We start from the raw sequence: 24,431 nt of genomic DNA on the forward strand, positions 1-24,431 counted from the left end.
TCTTTACTTTTATCCTTCTCAAAATCATATTTGCCAAAAAAATTTCAAAATAATAGAAAAATGATTTGAAATAAACTTCTAAGATACAAGGAACATGTGGAGATGACCTAATGCCCTATTACACGAAGTATATAGATCAGTGATTAAGAGCATCCATATCACCTGTTAGGATTTCAGATCTTACCCTAGACCTTATTTATTTATTTATTTGTTTGTTTATTAAAGATTTTATTTATTTATTTGACAGACAGAGATCACAAGTAGGCAGAGAGGCAGGCAGAGAGAGAGGGGGAAGCAGGCTCCCTGCTGAGCAGAGAGCCCGATACAGGGCTCCATCCCAGGCCCTGGAATCATGACCTGAGCCGAAGACAGAGGCTTAACCCACTGAACACATCGAGGCGCCCCATAGACCTTATTTTTATTTACATTATAGTTTGAGACTCTTCTCTAATATATGAGTCCCTCATTTCCCAGAAAAGAAAAATGAGGTCCCAAAAGTTTAATTTGCTTAAGATAAATAGTGGAACAGTCAGAACTATTATCTAAGTCTTCAGGTTCACTGTTTTCTGCTTTATCACAGCTCCTCCTCTACCTTTGAAGTTTTAGAAAAATTCTTCAATATTTCCTTTTCTTGTTCTTTTTCTAAGAAGTTCCTAATCATACTTTAAAGCCATGCTCTGCTGTCACCTTTTTGGTAAAGTCCTTCTTCATATTGTTACTAATTTGACCATGTTAATTACTCCTTTCTCATATTTTTCCAGTCTATTGAACATACGTTCACTAGTGTATTTGCCACACTATTCTGTAATAAACTGCTGTAGGGGAGGAAAAGTTTTCCTTGACCTTCTTAGGGTCTATGATCAGGTCTGAAATTTAAACTGACAAATATTAATAAGAGGAAAGCATATAAATTTATTTAATGTAAATTTTAATGATGCAGGATACTTCATAAGAAAATGAAGACCTGAGAAATGGTTAAACCTGAGTGTTTTTATGCTAGGTCAGATGAAAAGTGGAAAGTTGTAGAAAGATGTAATAAGACAAAGGGTATGAGGTAAGTGTAGTAAGCTGGGGGAAATGTAACAAGGCCTTTTTGTTCAGATTCTTCTTGGTGTTGCTGTATCTTGGATATAAAAATGTTCCTTTCCTCTAGGTCCAGGGAGGACATGAGGGTTTTATGACCTGCTTCAGGAACAGGAAGTCCTTCCTTCACATACCATTTCTCATATTCCTTCAGTTTAAAATATTTAATATGCCAAGGTATTGTATTTGGGGGTGGCATGTCATGAATCCTGTCATTCCCCCATCTGAAACTTCAAGAAATAACATTCCAGAAACTGAGTTGATAGACTGTCCCATAACCCATTGAACCTGTCTCTGTCCTGAGTATTTCTAGGGAAACGAAAGAAAAATAACAGTTAATGATTGGAACCAGTTTTTAGCCCAGAAGACAGTTAAGAAGATTTTCTAGATGTTGGACTTGAAACATGTTCAGGTGAAATAAGGACAAGGCACTGGAACTATGACATATTTTTCTGGTTTACACTTTGAATGTATCTGACAGTGTCATCAAGTGATCTGGTGAATTTTCTTTCTTTTTTTTTTTTTTTCCTTTTTAAATATTTTATTTATTTGTTAGCCATAAGCAGGAGAAGTGGCAGGCAGAGGGAGAAGCACTCTCCCTGCTGAGCAAGGACCCCACTGTGGGACTCCATCCCAGGACTGTGGGATCATGACTTGAGCTGAAGGCAGACACTTAACTGACTAAGCCACTCAGGCGTCCCGATGTGGTGAATTTTTGAGGTGACACACATAGGAATGCACAAAATTTTTCTATATATGAGCTCTTGTGGTGATTTCTCTGAAGTTTACATTTAAGTTGTCCAGCTTCAGTTTGCATGGCTTTGGGAAAAGGACACTTTGAATTTTTAGTAATTCAAAATCAGAGGGTGGGGAAAAATTAGAAACTAGAAGGATTCAAGATGCCGTCTGGTTAACAAGTAGGTAACAAAATCCCCCCCCCTTTTTTTTTTTTAAAGATTTTCTTTATTTATTTGAGAGAGAGAGTGAACAAGTATGAGCTTGGGATGGGGCAGAGGAATGGGGACAAGCAGATTCCCAGCCAAGCAGGGAGCCCAACACAGGGCTCTATCCCAGGATGCTGGGAGCATGACTTGAGTTGAAGTCAGATGCTTAACTGACTGAGCTATCCAGGTACCCTAGTAAGTAACAAAATCTTAAAGACAATGAACAGGATTAGAATTAATACCCATGAGGGTGTGCTATGGTTTTTTGTTGAAGCATCATTTTTTCCTCTATAGTCACCACCATTTCTATCAAAGTAAGACTAATCTGTTTGCAAAATAAAGCTAGTCTCATTAAAATTGATCTGATTATTTATATAAGTACAGCAACAATAGTGATTGCCCACATAGGTCTTTTGAGTTTGTTTGCTGGGACTTTTCATAAGGAATCTCAGATTCGAATTTTAAAAGCCTTTAGAGGTTAGGAAGCCAAGCCAAGGAACACCCAATAAATAAATACTAACACCTGCAGTCAACCTTAGGTTTGTGAAGCTGGTCATACTGAATTTTAAGCATCATTCTGAAGTATGACATTTAGTCAGATTCTTGGTAATATAACTAAAGTTTCCAAATAGGTCCTTATACCAGGAGAACAGATTCTTACTGAAGTTTCCCAAAGAACTATATTGCATGAAAATAAGATTACTCTGTTTCTGAATTTTCTAGTGATCAGGTAGGGGGGAAAATTACTTCATCTTTATTAACAAAGGTATATTTTTACAAATTGCTTTAAGTTATAGATTGCTTAAGAGAAAAGAGAAAAAGTTTTCCTTAAATCTGAAAAGCAAAACCAGCAATGTTGGATAGTTTGTCACGAATCCTGTAACTGTTCATTTACCCGCATTCTGTATTAAAGTGGTAACTTGTTGAGGGCAGAACTGTGTCTTACTCTTTTTTATTTTCCCAGACTTCATATACATAGTAAGCATTTGTTAAATACTTACTAAACTTATTGTATCAGTTTTGGGATTTTTATTTATAGATAGTGACAATCAAAATGATAGCTTGATCATAAATTATATCAATATATAGTTATGAGAATTTCTACTTTTAATTTCTTCATTCTAAAATTCTTAGTCCTAGAACTATTATAGTCACTCTTTTTTATTTTATTTATTTTAAAAGATTTATTTATTTATTTATTTGACAGGCAGAGAGACAGAGAGAAAGGGAACACAAGCAGGGAGAGTGGGAGAGGAAGAAGGTTTTCCACCAAGCAGGGAGCCTGATGTGGTCCTCGATCCCAGGCCCCTGGGACCATGGCCTGAGCCAAAATCAAGAGTTGAATGCTTAACTGACTGAGACACCCAGGTGCTCCTGCCACTGTTTAATTTCTAATCTGTCTTATACTTATTTTATTCTTTGCTATTTGTGACTTGTCACTTTATTTTTTTTTTAAGTTTTTAGGTTTTAAACTTTAATTTTTAGTTTTAGATACTTAAATCTTCATATTTATTTTTCTTACTAATACATTTAAACTAACTTTTCTTGAATGCCTGTTAGGCAGAACCTTATGCATTTATAGCTATAATTTTTCCTGACTAGATATAGGAGGAATAATCTTAGATTTTATTCAATAATCACCACAAATTTTTTGGCACTTTAAAATTCAGTATTTTTTTGTTTTTTAGGATAGCATATCATATTTTTATTGATATATTTTTATAAATTTAATTTTGTATTGCTACATCATTTGAAAATGGCTATGTTGGCATGTTTCATTAAATTTGGAAGATCTCTTTGGGTTGGTTTAATTTAAAGTGTAGAATATAGGCTATGTTATGACACAAAATATAGTCTAGGGGATATTTCAAAGTATCCTGGAGGCATATTCCCAGGAAGGAGTCAGATATTCTCCAAGATAGTTAAAACTGAAAATTCATGTAAGACCTACCTATTTGCCAAGAAGGAAGGGCATATCCTGTATATTTAGATGTCTTGAATAGAAAAATCTGTTCTTTTTAAATGTCAGCTTTATCATGAAAGTCAGAAAGACAGTTACTCAAAACAGTAGGCAATGATCACGCTGCCTTTCTTATGGTTTTTTTCTGTATAGCATGTGTCAGAGTAAGTAGCAGCAGGAGTTCATTTATTTAACCAAGGTTAATGATTCTCCTGAATAACACTGGAGAGATAAGCTAGAGTATCAGAGAGTATATGATTGATATATATATATATATGGATTTTTTAAAAAAAGATTTTATTTATTTGACAGAGATCACAAGTAGGCAGAGAGGCAGGCATAGAGAGAGGAGGAAGCAGGCTCCCTGCTGAGCAGAGAGCCTTATGTGGGGCTTGATCCCAGAACCCTGAGACCATGACCTGAGCCAAAGGCAGAGGCACAGACGCCCCTATATATATATATATATGAATTTTTAAAAGTATTTTTCAACCTCTGATCCTCATGGTTTAGTGAGTTCACCTTTGATATATCCACTCTGCTCACACACGATAAACAAAAATATTAAAAAGAGGACTAAAAAGTTACAGGTAATCTCAAAACAATGCTAACATTTCTGTGGTCAAGAAACAAAAATACTAGATAATGAAAAGAACTGAATTATTGCACCTATGATGCTCAGGTCTGGAAATGTAGGTTTCTAGGAATTCAGCTTTTAAAAGCAACCAGAATGATACAGGAGCCTCACTTGTTGCTTAAAGCCAAGACCTGGTTATTGCTCCATTTCACTTGGCCAAGGAAACAGAAAATAAAGCTATTGCTGGCTGTTATCAACAGTATCAGGTATCTGATAGTATCCACTGCTATCAGTATTTAGCAACCTGAAGGCTTACGGACACAGGAATTTGGGGATGCAGCCTTGTAACCATGCTACATGGTCCTACCACACCATCATTGGTTTTATAGTGAATTTGTGCTATCCCCAGTAGCATCATGCAATAGAAACTCTGAAATGTCATTATAAATCTCATTCTAGACTGGGGAACTGGGTAAAAATATCTTTAACCTTACCAGATAATATGAGTTGACATAGAGAAGGAAAAAGAAAAAACATGAACAAATACCCCACCTACATGGAAAATCAGTCAGCAAACCAAAACTCTAAAATGTATGAAAATATTAATGCTAACGGACATAGCCACCATATCAACAATTGAAATGTGAAAACAATTTTATCTAATAGCCTGCTAGAAACAAAATATGTTTAAGGATGCTCAAAGAGGTAAATAAAGAGATAATTTACTAAAAAAAGAAGAGGGGTGTCTGGGTGGCTCAGTGGATTAAGGCCTCTGACTTCTGCTTGGGTCATGATCCCAGGGTCCTGGGATGGAGCCCTGCATAGGCTCTCTGTTCAGCGGGGAGCCTGCTTCCTCCTCTTTCTCTGCCTACTTGTGATCTCTGTCTGTCAAGTAAGTAAAGTCCAAAAAAAAAAAAAAAAAAAGGAGAGAGAGAAGAGATTAAGAAAGAGGCAGAGGTAAAGCAAAAACAGATAAATATAAAAGCCAGTTTTATGTTTTAGAAAGTCAAAATATAATCACTGCAACAAAAATCAGTCTATGAGATGCTAGACCATGAAAATAATTGACTGAAATAAGTGATTTGGAAACTTGTACTGAGATTTTTTTTTTTTTTTAAGGATTTTGTATTTGAAAGAGAGAGGAATCACAAGCAGAGGGAGTGGGAGAGGGAGAAGCAGTGTTCCCACTGTGCAGGGACGCTGATGCAAGGCTCAATCCAGGACCCTGGGATCATGACCTGAGCCAAAGGCAGAAATTTAACCAACTGAGCCACACAGGCATCTGTGTATTGAGATATTTATCAGGAATATAGCACAGAATGGCAAAGAGGTAGATACAGAGACAAATACATGTAATATGTATATATGACAGATGTTAAGACAGAAGATATTTGTATATCTAATAAGAGTTTAAGGTAGAGAATGGAGGAAATGGTAGGTAATCAATACTTGAAAATAATTTTGAAGAATTTGAAGAGCTCAGAACTTTTGCAGTTGAATAAGGACATGCATGTGTTCTCAGAACAAATGTGCCTACTGAGTGTCAAGTAGGATAATGAAGAAAATCTTTGCTTTTAGGCACTGTAGGGAAACTTCAGAGTATCCAAAAATAAAGGGAAAAAGTCTTAAATGATACCAGAAGATATAGATTATTTCCAAGGAATAACAGTTACATTGACAGTAGACTTTTCATAAGCAACGCAAGTGACAAAAGAAAATGGAGTAATATCTTCAGTGTGATGAGTGGAAAATAACTACCAGTGTAGAATGTACCAGCTAATGAGGACAAAGAGGATAAAATGAGGACATATTCAGTTCCATAAGACTGAGTTTACATCTCATAAACACTCAACGAAGGATAAAACTTACTCTTTAGTAAAAAGAAAATTGAAGAGTGCTAGTAATAGCTACAAAAAAAAATGGGATCTCAGATTGATCAAACCTGTTGGTAAATTTATTGACTTAAAATTATTTTTGTGTTAAGACAACACAAACAGCAAATAAGGGGTGCCTGGGTGGCTCAGTAGCTTAAGCCTCTGCCTTTGGTTCAGGTCATGATCTCAGGGTCCTGGGATTGAGCCCCGCATCGGGCTCTTTGCTCAGCAGGGAGCCTGCTTTCCCCCCTCTCTCTGCCAGCCTCTCTACCTACTTGTGATCTCTCAGTCAAATAAATAAACAAACAAACAAATAAATAAATAATAAGAGAGAAGGTATGCAGGGGTAAAATGAAAAGGTTCATGTCCTGCTCAGAAAGAGGATAGAAATATTGAATACTTTGTAATGTTTAAAATATGTATAAATTACGTATGTTTAAAATTTAAGGGTTAAGGTGCCTGGCTGGCACAGTTGGTAAAGCATGTGACCCTTGATCTCAGGGTCATGTGTTCAAGCCCCATGTTGGGGATGGAGCCTACCTTAAAAAATAACTAATTAAAAAAGAAAAACTTAAAAATCAAGGGTAATCACTTAAAAAAATACAATGTACCACTTCCCTCTCTCAGTGGATAGAAAAGGGAAAGGAGATAAATTAGAAAGAAGGAAGAAAATTTAAGGGCGCCTGGGTGGCTCAGTGGGTTAAGCCTCTGCCTATGGCTCAGGTCATGATCTCAGGGTCCTGGATCAAGCCCTGCATCAGACACTCTGCTCAGCGGGGAGCCTGCTCACCCACTCACCCTCCCCCCCGCCTCCCTCTGTGCCTGCTTGTGACATCTCTCTCTGTCAAATAAATAAATAAAATCTTAAAAAAAAAAAAAGAAAATTTAAAGAAGAAAATCCTAACAGTAAAATCAAAGAAATAAGGTCAAATATTACAAAAACTATAATAAAGATAACCAGGTTAAATTTATCAAAAGAGATCATTAAAGGATACAAAAGCAGAATCTAGCTATAAAAGGTTTACAACTAAATCTTAAATACACAGAAAATATGAAGGACTATGAAAGCTATTTCTCACTTCTTGAATATGTGTGTACAAATCTCTGCTCAAGTTCCTTGTTTTCTGTTCTTCAGAACTTGAGCAAATATTTGTACACACGTATTCATAGCAGCATTATTCACAGTAGCCAAAAGGTAAAGCAGCCCAAGTGATCATTGCTGAATGAATGGATAAACAAAATGTGGTTTATAGGTACAAAGGAATACTACTCAGCCAAAGAAAATAAGGAAATTCTGACATGTTACAACATGGATGAATCTTGAAGACATTATACTGGGTGAAATAAGCCAGTTACAGAAGGACATATACTGTTATTCTACTTATTTGAGGTGTCTAGAGTAGTCAAATATACAGAAACAGAGAATGGTAGTTGCCTGGCCCTGGGTCGGGGAGAGGATATTACTGTTTAATGAACATGGAGTTTTCAGTTGGGAAAGATGAAAAAAGATCTGGACATGAATGGTAGTGGTGGTTGCACAGCAGTATGAATGTATCTAATGCCATTGAACTGTATACTTAAAAATGGTTAAGATGGTAAGTTTTATATAATGTATGTTTTACTGTAATTTCAATAACGATACTCCTTAGTGAAAACTAAAGAAAGTTGATGTAAAGTTTGGTGCATAAGCAATGAATTTTGGAACACTGAAAAAAAAATTAAATTTTAAAGAGATACCACTTAAAAAAAAGGAAAAAAAAGTATTAACAAACGACAAAATAGATTTTAAGGGAAAAAGAAAAAGGTTACTCCATAATAAGAGGAACAACTATAAAGATTTATTTATTTATTTATTTTGAGTGAGGAAAAGCACAAGCAGTGGGAAAGAGGGAGGAGGTAAAGGGAGAGGGTGAAGCATACTCCTCTCTGAGCAGGGAGTGTGACTTAAGGCTCAATCCTAGTAACCTGGGATCATGACCTAAGCCAAAGGCAGATACTTAACCAACTGAGCCACTCAAGTACCCCTGCTTTATTTTATTTTATTTTAAAAGATTTTATTTATTTATTTGACAGACAGAGATCATAAGTAGTCAGAGAGGTAGGCAGAGAGAGAGGAGGAAACAGGCTCTTCACTGAGCAGAGAGCCCCATGCGGGGCTCGATCCCCTGCAATCATGACCTAAGCCAAAGGCCGAGGTTTTAACCCACTGAGCCACCCAGGCGCCCCTAGGTGCCCCTATTTTTAAAAAGATTTTATTTATTTATTTTAGAGAGAGCGGGATGGGGGAGTGAAGCAGTGGGAGAGGAACAGGCAGGCTTCCCACTGAGTGCAGATCCCCACTTGGGGTTTGATTTCAAGACCCCAAGATCATGACCTGAATGGAAACCAAGAGTCAGTGGGCTAATCTACTGAGCCACCCAGGTGTCTCAGATCCCTACATTTAGTAGAGAGACTTTTTTAAAGTATACATAGAACAATTACAGAAATTGGCTAGATCCTAGGTCACAGAGAGTCTTGATAAATTTTAGAAATTTATATCATGAATAGTATCTTAAAATCCCTGTATTATAAACTTAAAAGTATCAGTCAAGAACTTTTTTTTGAGGGGGAATGAATAATCAGCACTTTAAAAATTGTACAATAACATAGTACCACACATATCAAAATATGAGAAATACATACAATAAATTTATGGCCTTGAAAGCAGTAAGAAAAAAGCCCTCAAAATTAAATGAGTTGAGGAGCACCTGGGTGGCTTACTTGGTTAAGCCTGCAACTCTTGGTTTCTGCTTAGGTCATGATCTCGCTATTACGGGATTGAGGCCCAAATCAGGCTCTGTGCTCAGTGCAGTCTGCTTCAGATTCTCTCTTCCTCTCCCTCACTTTCTCTCTCTTTCTGTCTCAAACAAATAAATAAAATCTTTAAAAAAAAATCAAATGAGTCAAATTCATAATAGTAATAATAGTAGTAGAGGTTGAAGTAGTTATCCTGTTACTACTACTAATGATGATGATACTAATATAATAGCTAACTTTGGAGTGGTTAGTATGTGCCAGTTTTTGTTCTAAAGGTATTTGTATGTATAAACGCATAACAAATCAGTGTGTAGATTTTATTCCCATTTTACAGACTGGAAGCAGACACAATGAAGATTCATAGTACTTTTAAGATTGCTTAGCTAGGGGCACATGGGTAGCTCAGTCAGCTAAGCATCTCCCTTTGGCTCAGGTCATGGTCCCAGGGTCCTGGGATCAAGCCGCACGTCGGGGGCTCTCTACTCAGCAGGAACCTGCTTGTCCCTCTCCCTGCTGCTCCCCCTGCTTGTATTCTCTCTCTGTCAAAGAAATAAGTAAAATCTTTAAAAAGAAAAGAAAAGAAAAAAAGGATTACTTAGCTTGTAAATAGCTGAATCAGGGTTAGACCAACCCTTACCTCAAAGATAAATCTGACCTCACAGAAAGGAGAAAAAGAATAGCAGCAGAAATAGAAAGAATGTAGAAGAGAGGGAAAAAATAGTAATAGCAATCATAAGTGAAGTGGAAAAGGAAGAATAACTAGGAACAAATATAAAAACAAATTAGATAAACCTCTAGTAATACTAATGAAAAAAATAGAAAAGATAAAAATCAGTAATATTAAAAAAAACAGAGATTAGGGACACCTGGCTGGCTAGGTCAGAGGAGTATGAGACTTGATCTCAGGGTCATGAGTTCAGGCCCCATGTTGGATGTAGAAATTACTTGAAATCTTAAAAAAACAGAGGGTATACTTCAGATCTTTAAATCACAAGAAATTTTTATCTAAAACTTGACAATAAATTTGAAAACTTAGATCAAATGGGTAATATTCTAGAAAATTAATTACCAAAATTGGCTCAAGACAATTTGAAAACCTAAATAAACTAATGACCATTAAGTAAATTGAATAATCAAATCTCATCACACCCCAAAAGAGACTAGTATAACTAATAAGAGAGTTTAGCTAGATAACTAAATTCAGGATCACAATATGAAATCAGTAATGAGATCAATAAAATGAAGTTGGTTTGTTGAAAAGACTAATGAAAATAAGACCTCTAACACAGATCAAGACAGAAAGAGATGGCACAAATTATTATCAGGAATGAAAAAGAGCATCCATATCAGCCCTATGAATAATATTAGAGGATATTTAGTGAGCTATTATTATGAATTACTACCAAAACATTGGAAAGTGTAGAAGTGGATAGTATTCTACAAAAACACCTTTGTATAAAACTGACAGAAGAAGATACAGAAAATCTGAATAGTTCCATGTTTATTTAAGATATTGAATCTGGGGGCGCCTGGGTGGCTCAGTGGGTTGGGCCGCTGCCTTTAGCTCGGGTCATGATCTCGGGGTCCTGGGATCAAGTCCTGCATCCGGCTCTCTGCTCGCCAGGGAGCCTGCTTCCTCTCTCTCTCTCTCTCTGCCTGCTTCTCTGCCTACTTGTGATCTCTCTCTGTCAAATAAATGAATAAATAAAATCTTGAAAAAAAAAAAAGATATCGAATCTGGGGCGCCTGGGTGGGTCATTTGTTTAAGTGCCCAACTCTTGGTATGGGGCTCAGGGCATGATCTTGGGGTCATGAGATCTACCTAGGGCTCCACGCTCTGGGCTCTGCGTTCAGTGGGAATCTGCTTGTCTTCCCTCCTCTGCCCCTCCCTCGATTCTTGCACACTCATGCTCTCTCTTTAAAATAAATAAAATCTTAAAAACAAAATAGATATTGAATCTGGAGACACCTGGCTCTCTCAGTTGGTGGAACATGTGACTCTTGATCCTGGGGTTATGGGTTTGAGCCCCAAGTTGGGTGTAGAGATTACTTAAAAATAAAATCTTTTTAAAAAGATTTTACTTATTTAGGAGAGTGAGCAAGAGAGAAAAGGAGCAGGGGAAGGGAGAGGGTGAAGGAGACTCCCCACTGAGCAGAGAGCCCAGCATGGGGGTTGATCTGGAACTCTAGGATCATGACCTGAGCTGCAGGCAGATGCTTCACCCATTGAGCCACCCAGGTGCCCTTAAAAGTAAAATCTTTGAAAAGAATAGATCCTTAATCTGTAATTTAAAACCTTGCCTTAATGAAATTTTCATGCCCAAATGGTTTCATGGTTGAATTCTTCCAAATACTTAAAGGAAGAACTAAAACCAATCTATCATGAACTTTTTCAGAGAATTGAAAATGAGGTAGCACCTCTCAACTCATTTTATGAAGCCAGCGTAAGTTGGATGGCAGAACTAAGTATTTTATGAAAAAGGAAAATTACAGGACAATTCCTGCCAACATAGTACATCTAAAAATACTGAATAAAATATTAGCATATCAGATCCAGAGATAGATAAAAATATATACATGATGACCATGTTGTGTTCTCAAAATACAAGGTTATTTAATATTTGAGAAGCAGTTTATGTAATTCACCATATTTACAAAATATATGAGACAGGTCGAGTAGGTGCATCTCAATATGTGCAAAGAAAGCATTTGAAGAAATTCAACATATATTCATGATAAACAGCAAACTCTAAGCAAACTAGGAATAGACAGTAATTTCCTTAATCTGATGAAGACTATCTACAAAAATCCTATAACATCAGTTAATGGTGAACTATCAAAAATTTTCCTTTTGAAATCATGAACACCAACATAACCTCTATCATCACTTATTTTCAGCTTTTCACTGTAGGTCCTAGTAAATGATATAAAAAGAAAAAAAAACAAACAGTATAGGGATTTAAAAGGAAGAGATAAAACTGGTAAGTTGATATTATTTGCAGGTATAATTTTATATGTGGAAAACAAAACAGTCTACAAACTATTAAAGTAAATAAGTATTAAATAAGCATTTATCAAAGTTATTAGAAGACTAATATAAAAATTAATTGTGTATGTCAGCAAAAAAAGTGAAATTTTTAAAAGAAAAAAATTTTTTTTAGATTTTTAAAAAATTTTATTTATTTGGGCACCTGGGTGGCTCAGTGGGTTAAAGCCTCTGCCTTCAGCTCAGGTCATGATCTCAGGGTCCTAGGATCGAGTCCCGCATGGGGCTCTCTGCTCAGCAGGGAGCCTGCTTCCCTCTCTCTCTGCCTGCCTCTCTGCCTGTTTGTGATCTCTCTCTCTCTGTCAAATAAATAAATAAAATCTTTTTTAAAATTTTAAAAATATTATTTATTTGACACAGAGAGAGACACAGCAAGGGAGGGAACACAAGCAGGGATAGTGGGAGAGGGGGAAGCAGCTTCCCGCCAAGGGGGGAACCTGATGTGGAGCTTGAGTCCAGGACCCTGGGATCATGACCTGAGCCAAAGACAGACGCTCAACGACTGAGCCACCCAGGCTCCCCAAAAGAAACTATTTTTTTTAAAGATTTTTATTTTAAGAAATCTCTACGCACAGCCCAAACTCACAACTCCGAGATCAAGAGTTGCATGCTCCACTGACTGAGCCAGCCAGGCACCCCAAAAAACTATTTTTAATAGCATAATACATCAGATTCTTGAAAAAAATCTAACAAAATATTCACAGGAACTTCTATAAGCTACAAAACATTATTGACAGATATTAGATGATATATAAGTAATTCATGTTGATAGATTGGAAGGCTCAGTGTTTTGAAGATGTCAGTTCTTCTCTGATCTAGAATTCCAGTTCTATCCCATTCATTATCCATTTTTTTTTCTTTTTGATGGAAATTGGATGGAATTTGGTGGAAATAAAGTTATTCTGAAATATGTATGGTAATGCAGAAGACTTAAGAATAGCCAGGACAATCTATAAGAAGAATGAAACTTAGTGACTTCTACTATCAGACATCGGATTATTATAAAACTGTTATTGATGAGGTAATTAAGACAATATGGTATTGGCACAAGAATAGAGGGTAGACCAGTGGAACAGATTGAAGAATGAAGAAGTTAACCACACATATATAGTCACTTGATTTATGACAAAGTTGATAATATAATGCAATGTGTGAAAGGATAGTCTTTTCAATAACTAGTACTGGGTCATTTCAATAGCCAAATGGGAAAATATTAACCTTGGCTCTCCTACCTCCACAGTATACAAAATTAAAATCAAGATAGATGGCCGAGCTTTTTCATAACAGGTATTCTGCCAGAAAACAGGTGTTGTGAATACCACCGCTAAACCTAAACTAAAATGGGAAAGGAAAAGACTCACATCAACATCATTGTCATTGGGCATGTTGATTCAGGCAAGTCTACCACTACTGGTCATCTGATCTACAAATGTGGGATCGACAAAAGAACTATCAAAAAATTTGAGAAGGAGGCTGATGAGATGGGAAAGGGCTCCTTCAAGTATGCCTGGGTCTTTGGTTAACTGAGAGCTGAACATGAATGTGGTTATCACAACTGATATTCTTCCTGAGGAAATTCAAGACCAGCAAGTATTTTGTGACCATCATTGAAGCCGCAGGACACAGAGACTTTATCAAAAACATGATTATGGGCACAACTGAGGCTGACTGCTGTCCTGATTGTTGTCGCTGTGTTGGTAAATTTGAAGCAGGTTTCTTCAAGAATGGGCAGATCTGTGAGTGTGCCCTTCTGGGTTACACACTGGGTGTACAACAACTAATTGTTGGTGTTAACAAAATGGATTCCACTGAGCCACCCTATGGCCAGAAGAGATAAGAGGAAATCGTTAAGGAAGTCAGTACCTACATTAAGAAAATTGACTACAACCCCGACACAGTAGCATTTGTGCCAATTTCTGGTTGGAATGGTGACAACATGCTGGAGCCAAGTGCTAACATGCCTTGGTTCAAGGGATGTAAAGTCATCCATAAAGATGGGAATGCCAGTGGAACCATACTGCTTGAAGCTCTGGATTTCATTTTGCTTCACCTCGTCTACCTGACAAGCCCTTGTGTCTGCCTGTCCAGGATGTCTACAAAATTGGTGGTATTGGTTCTCTCCCTGTGGGCTGAGTGAATACTGGTGTTCTTAAATCTGGCATGGTGGTCACCTTTGCTCCAGACATTGTTACAATTGAAGTAAAGTCTGTTGAAATGCACCATGAAGCTTTGAGTGAGGCTCTTCCTGGGGACAGTGTGGACTTCAAGGTCAAGAACATATCTGTCAAAGATGTTTGTTGTCACATTGTGGCTGGAGACAGCAAAAATGACCCACCAGTGGAAGCAGCTGGTTTCACAGCTCAGGTAATTATCCTGAACCATCCAGGCCAAATTAGTGCTGGATATGCACCTGTGCCGGATTGTCACATAGCTCATATTGCTTGCAAGTTTGCTAAGTGGAAGGAGAACATAGATCATCCTTCTGAAAAAAAGCTGAAGATAGTCCCAAGTTCTTGAAGTCTGGTGATGCTACCATTGTTGATATGGTTCCTGGCAAGCCTATGTATGTTGAGAGCTTCTCTGACTATCCTCCTCTGGGCCCTTTTGCTGTTCATGACATGGGTCAGTTGGTTGCTGTGGGTGTCATCAAGGCAGTGGACAAGAAGGCAGCTGGAATTGGCAAGGTCACCAAGTGTGCCTAGGAGGCTCGGAAGGCTAAATGAATATTATCCCCAATACCTGCCACCCCAGTCTTAATCAGTGGTGGAAGAATGGTCTGAGATCTGTTTGTGTCATTGGCCATTTAAGTTTAATAGTAAAAGACCGGTTGTTGATAACTGCATTATAAGACCTTCAGAAGGAAAGGAGAATGTTTTGTGGACCATGTTTTGTGTGTGTGTGTGTGTGTGTGTGTGTGTGTGAGTTTTAAGTTGTATGTTTTTATTTTATTCTATTTTATTTAAAAGATTTTATTTATTAGAGAGAGAATGAAAGAGAGAGAGCACAAGATTGGGGAGGGTCAGAGGGAGAAGCAGACTCCCCACCAAGCAGGGAGCCTGATGCAGGACTCAATCTCGGGACTCCAGGATTATGACCTGAGCTGAAGGCAGTCGCCCAACCAACCGAGTCACCCAGGCACCCAAGTTATATGTTTTTACAATCAGTTCTTTTTAGTGGAAACAACTTGACCAAAAATGTATAACCCATTTTGAGACCCATTAAGACAAAAGTTTAATGAGAAAAAAAGATTGCAGATTTAAAATTAAAACTAATAAAACCTCTTGAAGAAAACAAAATGGTATCTTCATAACATGGGATAGGGAAAGATTTCTTAATCTCCCCTCCCCTAAAAAAGCTAACCATGAATTTTAAAAATGATAAATTGGAGTTGATTAAAATTAAGAACTTTTGTTAATCAGAACATCAATCATAAGAGTGAGAAGATGCACATACCCTACAACTTAGTACCTAATATGTACTTAAAAACACTGTATAAGAATATTCATTGTTTATTACATTAATATTGGAAATGAATATTCATCAGTATGAAAATGGATAAATCATTGTGTATACAATGGAATTATACATATGATGGAATTATATATAGGAATTCATATGAATGAAAAAAACCACATTTATCAACATGAATAAATGTAAAACAGATACATTATCCTAACTATCCTAAGATCACCCTCAGGCTTGATGATTCACTAGAAGGGCTCACAGGACACAGAAGAATTATACTCACAGTTACGGCTTAGTACAGTGAAAGGGCAGAGACTGGAATCAGCAAATGGGAAAGGCTCATGAGGCAAGATTCAGAAGAAAGCTGATGTAAGCTTCCCGGTGTCTCCTCCCAGTGGAGTTGCATGGAGATTTGTTTAATCTTTTGAGTGAACATGTGTGACAAAACGTGTGAAGTGTTGCCAGCTCAGGAAACTCACTTGATCCTTGGGGTCTAGAGTGTTTATTGGGGGTCAGTCATGTAGTGCCCACATGTCATGTGATGCCCTTATGACTGAGCTCATACTCTAGCCCTTATATCCTCCACCTAGCAAGAATAAATATACACCATAAGTTGCTTTGTTAGGATAAACTTATCTAATCATACTGGTATAGCATGGCCCAAGGCCTCAGCCATACAAAAATGTTTATCAGGCAGAATATTCCATAGGCTCAGAAGTTCTCTGCCAGCTTCCAGCCAACCACCAGTCCCAAAGACAAACCTTTCTTTGGAATGTACCAGTTTGAGCAAACCAGGCATGGCAAGTTAACTCTTTCCTACCCAGATGCCATGTATTTAAGGTTTAGAGACTGGTGAATCAAAACTACTTATTAATGAATACATAAACTTTCATAGGGATGTTTAACACCCAGTTTAAGATAGAGGTTATCGTTGGAATAGGAGGAGAATACTAGGGAGAGATCCTGGGGAAGTTCATGTATCTGTAATGTTTCCTTTATTAAAAGTTCTAAAATATGTCTAAATTAGACAAAATTCTGCATGATGGAAACATGGATATTCTCCACACTTCTGTGTATATTTAAAAATATTTAATAATAAAAAATAGAAAAATCTGTCAAACTTTTTGTAAAGTATGGAACATAGTACTACATTATAAAGAAAAATTCAGAACAAAAGAAAAAAAAGAAAAAAAATTTATAATGGCGCCTTGCTGGATTAATTGGTAGAACATGGGACTCTTGATCTCTGAGTTGTGAGTTTAAGCCCCACGTTGAGTAGAGAGCTTACTTTAATTTAAAAAAAGAAAGAAAGAAAAAATTTTCAGGGTACCTGGGTGGCTCAGTAAGTTAAGCATCTGCCTTTGGCTCAGGTCATGATCCCAGGGTCCTGGGATTGAGTCCCACATCTGGCTCCCTGCTGAGCTCCCTGCTTTTCCCTCTCCTTCTGCAGCTCCCCCCTGCGTATGTTTTTTTTCCTCTCTCTCTCAAATAAATTAATAAAATCCTTAAAAAAACTATTAAGAATATTTGAATACCAAAGCTGAAATGAAGTGTCCCAACTATTTAATGTATGTAAGATTAATGTGCTTGTCATAAATATGTTACGATGTGCCTGGTAAAAAGTTAGCAAATTTTTTACTTACTAAAAGTAATTACTTCTAATTACTTACTAAAAAATTGGCAAATTGGTTCCTGCCTCTGGCTCCTTTATTTTAGGCTGGTTCTGAGACTAGTCCAGTAGGTTTGGTGGAGGATAAAAGCAAAAGGTAAAGGAGAAGAGCATTTGACCTTGATGCGAATCAAATTGTTTCTGTTCTCTTCTTCTCCTTCTCCTCATAGAATTAGTCTTAAAAAAATAACAAAAGCATAGCCTGTGGGTAATGTAAAGAAGGGGAAAGAGCAGTTGAACCTCTTTCCATTGGGAATGGGAGTGAAGGAGTGATGAAGGTCAGGTTACTCATATGCTGTTAGACATAATTTCCAGCTACCATGCTTCTTTCATTTCCCTGGTTTCTCTTTACCTTCCATAAGTCCACAGTCAATTAACAGATTCTTTCCTGTGCCTACTACATGCAGGTCCTATACTTTGAGATGTAAAATAAGTATGGTCTTTTTGCCCCATAATGTGCCTCGTAATGAAGTCAAAGTAAGCTGTTCAAAAGCCATTTGGTAGTTTTCCCTATGCATTGCTTGGTGGGGAAAGCCTACAGTAACATTTTTATCCAGTTTGCACACCTCACTCTTCCAGCATTCAAACTCTAACTAATGTCTCAACAGATTATAAATTATCACATGCCAGGGACCCTCAAGGATACTTGAAGTAGTCAAAACTGTAGGTGTCATTTGAATGCATTGATTTCCAAATGAATGGTACAAAGTGGATACCAGGAGTAGATAAAGGCTAGAAAAAGAGGTTGCCTTCCTTAGAGTAAAATTTCCTTTACTTTCTCTCTCGAGTTACTATGACCAGCTCAGATTGATTCATTTTCTTTATAATAGTGATAATATATTAAAAGAAGGACTAGAAAAACATAAAACCTGTTTTTCATACAATATTGTTTTTTAAACAATATTTGTTTTCTCAACAATAGTTGAGAAATTGAAACCTATAAGCAATCCTTGAGCTAATGAAGCAAAAAAGTGACTTATCTTAGTTTGATTTCTATTATGGGATTAAAACTTAGGTTCTCGGGGCGCCTGGGAGAACCGCTGCCTTCCGCTCAGGTCATGATCTCAGGGTCCTGGGATCGAGTTCCGCATCGGGCTCTCTCTCTGCCTGCCTCTCCATCTACTTGTGATTTCTCTCTGTCAAATAAATAAATAAAATCTTTTTAAAAAAATAATAAATAAAAAAATAAATAAAACTTAGGTTCTCTTGGTTGAAATGCCTTGTTGTGATTGAGAAATGTTATCGTTATTTGTTGTCAACCTTTCGTTTTCTACTGGTATTGCAAGTTTACAGTCTGATGTTTAAGGAGTTTTACAGAATACTTGTCATTCTGTATGAAGTTCTGATGTATTGTTTAAAGTGAACTGAAAAGTGTATCAACAATCTCTTAGAATTTTTTTTTACAACTTGATACCACCCAAAGACTTTTCAGTAGCTAGAGTGTATATTGCTTCTTTCTTCATGTGCTCTTGTTTAAACTGTTGAGATGGAACTAGTATCTTGTTACCGATAGGCTGTAAGTTAATCATTTTCAAGCAGCCACCAGGATGAAAATAATATTCAAGTACACAATTGAATTTTGCAAAAATATAAGGGGATTTGGGGATCCAAACTAAATATAATTACTGTATTACTCACCTACCTGGGCACAGTTTTAGCATTATGGTTTACTAAGAAATAGGATAGAATTAAAAAATCTTTAAATGGGTAAAATGCTTCAGAGATAAAATACAATATTTAATTCTTGTTGAACATATCACAGTTTTACACCATCATGTGATAACTTTACCCTCATTACTTCCTTTTTCCCTTCTTAAATTCAGTCATTACCCAAGATCACTCCTTCGATTTATAGCTGTTGTCTGTGAATATTCATTTCCTAATAGAAATTATCTTGCCATAATTTAACATGTCATCTTTATATTTATGAATCTTAAATCTATACAACTAGCCCTCACTTTGTTCCCAACAGTCTAGTTCTGTATTTCCAGGCATCTATAAAATATTTTCATTTGGACATCTTACTGTAACCCTAAGTTCAGTATACCAAAAGCATTTGCTTTCCCATACATTCTCAGTTGTTCCATTTGGGTGCAAATATCTTTATTTTTAGTTTCCAGGCTAGGATTATAAACTCATTCTTTGAGTCTTCCCATTCCATTGTGCCATGTATTCAGTTTGTCATTTTTAAGTTTATTTGATTCATTCATTCCTAACTACTTTCTGTTATATCTTCCTAGTCTAAGTCCTTAAAACTCCTTACCTGAATAGATAGTGGAGTTTCTATGGTACATGAGCCGGATTAGAATCCTGTTCTCAGAGAGCTTAAAAGAAATCATGACAACTGCCTATTGACTCCTGCATAAAGTCCAGACTTCCTCTATCCAGTGGTAGTGATAGTCTCCGTGTTCAGATGTCACTTTCTAGGTCATTGGGTATAGCACACACAACATTGCTTTCTAAATATTTGTTTACATATTTGTCTCCCTTACTATAATATATATAGAGATGGTAAGTTTATTTTTGCATCACAGTGCCCAGTGCAATACCTTTCACATACATTAGTGGGTCTTCGTTGGATGAAAAAGCCTTGTAGATAATTTCATGTACTTTGTCATTCATTCTAACATGAACCTTGTGAAGTGGATATAGGAGGCTCTTTAAAGTCTCTAACTTTAAAGGTTTTCCATAATTATTCCTAATTTTCTTGTCTAAACTTCCTCTTTCTACAGTCTTAAATAAATCCAGTCAAATTAATCTCTTTACTGTCTCCTGAATACTTCATCTACCTTCTTAACTTATCCATTGAATATTTCTTTTCTTTGCTCCGTCACGGTCCAATATATTTACCTCTTCTTTGAAACCTTCCCTTCTAGCTCCAACCCATACATATTTCTCCCTTATATAACTCTTTCTGCAGATATGTTGCCTGACAATCATACAATTTAGCAGCCTGTTATATTTATTATTGTTAGGCATTTTAATTTATTTATTTAATTTTAATTTATACTTCATATCTATTCACTGTTTAATGTGAAGTTTGATGTCCTGACTTGACTGGCAACTGGTTCTTTTTTACTCTATTGTTTTGGCTATCATAGTGTTAGAAACCCTATATGAAGGGTTAGCTCTTTCTCCAAAGATAAAAATTCTGTATGTATGATAGCACAGAATACTCATTCAGCAAAGGACAATGGTGTGGTAATCCGTTCTTTTTTTTTTTTTTTTTTTTTTTTTTAAGTAATCTCTATGCCCAAACTTAAAACCTCGAGATCAAGAGTCTCACACTCCATTGACTGAACCAGGCAGGTGCCCCTGTGGTTGATTTTTTAAGTATTCTTTTTATTGATTTTCTAGTTGTCTCTAGCGTCTCATGTCACTAATTGTAGTATTATAATTTTAGGAGTGAATTCACTTTAGTCAGATCACCAAACACCTATAAAGGAAAAAAACTGTAAATTGTTCTGTTGGAATATTATAATAAGTATAGGAGGACGATTTTTTTGGTTAGTATACCATGTCTGATAATATTAACTATATTTCACAGTAACTTTAAACTAATTTTTTAGCCTTCTATATTTTATAACTTATAAAAAATTAAAAAAAATTCTTAGAGGAAATGGTATACCTTGAGAAATTTACTGGTAACTACCATATTAAAATGTTTATATATAAAACAGCAGTTTCTGGGACGCCTGGGTGGCTCAGTTGGTTGGACGACTGCCTTCGGCTCAGGTCATGATCCTGGAGTCCCGGGATCGAGTCCCGCATCGGACTCCCAGCTCCATGGGGAGTCTGCTTCTCTCTCTAACCTTCTCCTCGTTCATGCTCTCTCTCACTGTCTCTCTCTTAAGTAAGTAAATAAAATCTTTAAAAAAAAATAAAACAGCCGTTTCTTATTGCATAAGGATGATTTAACTACTCCAGGTACTTAGATCATAATAAATATTACATTTAAAAGCAAGGAAAATAGAGGGCACCTGGGTGGCTCAGTCATTAAGCGTCTGCCTTCAGCTCAGGTCATGGTCCCAGAGTCCTGGGATCGAGCCCCACATCGGGCTCCCTGCTCTGGTGAGCCTGGTGAGCCTGCTTCTCCCTCTGCCTGTTCCCCCTGCTGTGCGCGCTCTCTCTCTCTCTCTCCTCTCTCTCTCGCTGTCCAATAAATAAACAAAATCTTTTTTAAAAAAGTAAATACAGATCTCTATAAATCTCCCTTTTTCCTTGCTTACGTTGCTGTCATCTCTTTTATTGTTAGTGAAATAAATAATAACAAAAGCCACCAAGATGTTTTATATTACTATCCTTAGGAGACAAGATGTCTTTCTCACAAATTAGCTTACATATTCTTATTGTTTCTGTTTTTTTTTTTAACTCTTTTATATCCATTTCTTTAACTCTATTTTATCAACTTTTCCTTTTTTTTTTTTTTTTTTGTTAAGTGTACATATCCAACCTTACATCTGGAATAGATGTAAGATGACTTTGTGCTCTTTTTACTGTCCCCAATTCCTTAAGTCTCCTGTTGTAAACATGCCCCATCCTTGAAAACCTATGTAAGAATGACCTTTTCTTTAACTATTTTCCTGATTAACTCTTTACCCAGCAAATAGAAATATATTGGCCTAATGATGTGGTGAGCTATTTGTAGACTTGACCAATACCTCCATAATTCTTCCCATTTGTACTTAAACTTTCTTTTCAAGAAAAGAAGTCATTAATTTTTTTTCCTGAATGTCTCATTGCAATGTAATTCTTAAAAATATAATTCAAAAAATTTTAGACTTATCATAGAAAGTTTTTACAGTTTTTTAAAGTCTTAAATTCTTTCATTATCAGTAAGTTGCTGTTATTTCATTTTAGGGATTGGAATAAAATTTACTTTTATGATACTTAAATTTAATGTCAAATTAGAGATTAACCTGTGTTTGTGAGTCAGATCTTAGGGTGCCTAACATTTTTATTTTCAGTATTTAGTTATTGAATAGCTTACTACAGTAGGTGCTATTTCTATTGCTCTTTTTTATTTATTTTTCTGAATTTGTAACAGTCTCACATAGATCAACTTAAGCTTTCTTAAGCTTAACAGGACTTAAAAGTCTTGTTTAGGATATGGGAAATAATAAATCAGAATTAAATGGGGTGTTTTTTCAAAACACATACCACTAGGAATTCTGATAGTTTATTCTTTCTGCCATCTCTCCTTAGAAATCCAAGACTATAGTGAGTCACTGTCACTGAAGAAACCTGAGATAGCCCTCAGTTGTGTTAGCTTAGCATCCAAAAAGAAACTAATCTGCATAGTACTTGTTTATTTTTACAAAAAACATTATCAAAATTATTCATAGAAAGTGGTATTTTTATAAGCAATAAATGACTAGAGATTCCAAATATGTATTGTATCTAGTAATAAAATTATTTATTATTCTTCTAAAGTGGTAAATTAGACAAATAGTTATGTTGGAAAAGTTGTCAGTTACTAGGAAAACAGCCCTGAAAATATTCAAACCTTAAGTAGCAAGTACTAAAATTAACACAAAAGAGAAATTATTTTTAAAAAAGTTTTCAATCTTCATTCTTATTTCTTTTTTGTCTTGGATAACTTTCACAAAATTTATCTTTTTTATAACCCGTACCCTCAAAGTTGCCAGGTTTCACTTGTCTACTTTCTGGTCTGCCTCCAGTGTAGGTCCCTTCTTTTCTTCTCTCTTTACTCTTAAATTAATCCTCTACCTACTTCACAGGCCGATTCTTTGATGAGAATGAATCCCCTGTTGATCCGCAGCATGGCTCTAAACTGGCGGATTATAATGGGGATGATGGTAACGTAGGTGAGTACGAGGCAGACAAGCAGGCTGAGCTGGCTTACAATGAGGAAGAAGATGGTGATGGTGGAGAGGAAGACGTCCAAGGTGAGCGTGGGCCTGGCCTCCATGCTGTGACCGTGAAAACCACCTCTAAATTTTTTGGTTGAATTTGTGTAGAATTTTTCCCACTTCCTAGTGGCATTACAATCCTAATACAAAGAGATCCTCTGTGGTTTTTCAGTTTTATTTTGAAAACAATTTTATGATAGTCATATTTATAAATCTTAATTATTTTATTTAAGTATTTTCATTTTAGTTATCTTGCATATATTATTGATACAATTTGAAACTCAAGAATATTCAGAAATTTTAGATTTAAATTGCTTGAAATAGCTCTAGAGTTAATCTGAGGCAAATACTCCCAGTAAATAATTCTTTTCCAACTTCTCATTTGAAAACATTTCATTATTCCAGGTACAAATATAGACCAGACAACCTTTTTGTTACAAGGGAAGCCCCAAAAGTAATGGTCTCCTCCACAATGAAGATGATTTCACTACTGATTCAGTATAGGAAGGCTGTTTCTGAAATTTTTTCTGAGCAGCTGAAAATTTATATTTAATGGTTTGTAAAGATTTGTCTGCTTTATGTTTAATACACAGATTCAACGCATTTTCCTTGTTAACTGTGTAACTTCTGAGCTTTTAAGTTATTAAAAGTTCAGAATTTACCTGTGTGCATGCAGCCCTCCCCATGCATGCGTATCAGAGTATGTTGTATTATTCCAAGTTTCTAGGCTTGTTTTTTGCCTGCTAATATCATTTAGTAGTATTTGTGGAACTTTTTCTGTTTTCTGTAAGAATTGATCATGAACATAATGTCTGACGTATTTGATTTTATAAAGTGATGCATGAAATATTTTCCAATGTAAACTGTTTTGATTTCCTTAACTCTTTTTTTTCTTCCTTTACTCTTTTTAAAGTAATCAGATGTTATTTAGGTTCATGACAAGGGTTGTTTTTATAAAAACTCAAAATATAGTTGTCCTAGAATACTACGTAGTTAATAGAAAAAGGGAAATTAGAGACTCAGTCTTCCATGCAGGCATTGTTTCAATAGTATATTCTAGTTTTGGAAGAATGGTTGTTGTAAATAGAAAGAGATAATAATCATTCTAGGAATTATTTAAGGATGCATTAATGAGAACTCAAACACT

At 36.1% G+C, this 24,431-nt stretch overlaps 1 protein-coding gene across 2 annotated transcripts in view; it reads left to right on the forward strand.

Annotated features, from left to right (window-relative positions):
* Positions 1–24,431, forward strand: part of GOLM2 (golgi membrane protein 2) — a 107,238-nt gene that overhangs the window by 73,695 nt on the left and 9,112 nt on the right. Inside the window, exon 9 of one of the 2 annotated variants that reach the window (XM_059181394.1) lies at positions 23,153–23,320. The exons of the other annotated variant lie outside the window; for it this stretch is intronic. Within the exon in view, the coding sequence (XP_059037377.1) occupies positions 23,153–23,320 (168 nt within the window). The remainder of the gene's footprint in view (positions 1–23,152; positions 23,321–24,431) is intronic. 2 annotated transcript variants of the gene reach the window in all.

The sequence above is a fragment of the Mustela lutreola genome, chromosome 7 (assembly GCF_030435805.1).
Source record: "Mustela lutreola isolate mMusLut2 chromosome 7, mMusLut2.pri, whole genome shotgun sequence".
Classification (NCBI taxonomy): domain Eukaryota; kingdom Metazoa; phylum Chordata; class Mammalia; order Carnivora; family Mustelidae; genus Mustela; species Mustela lutreola.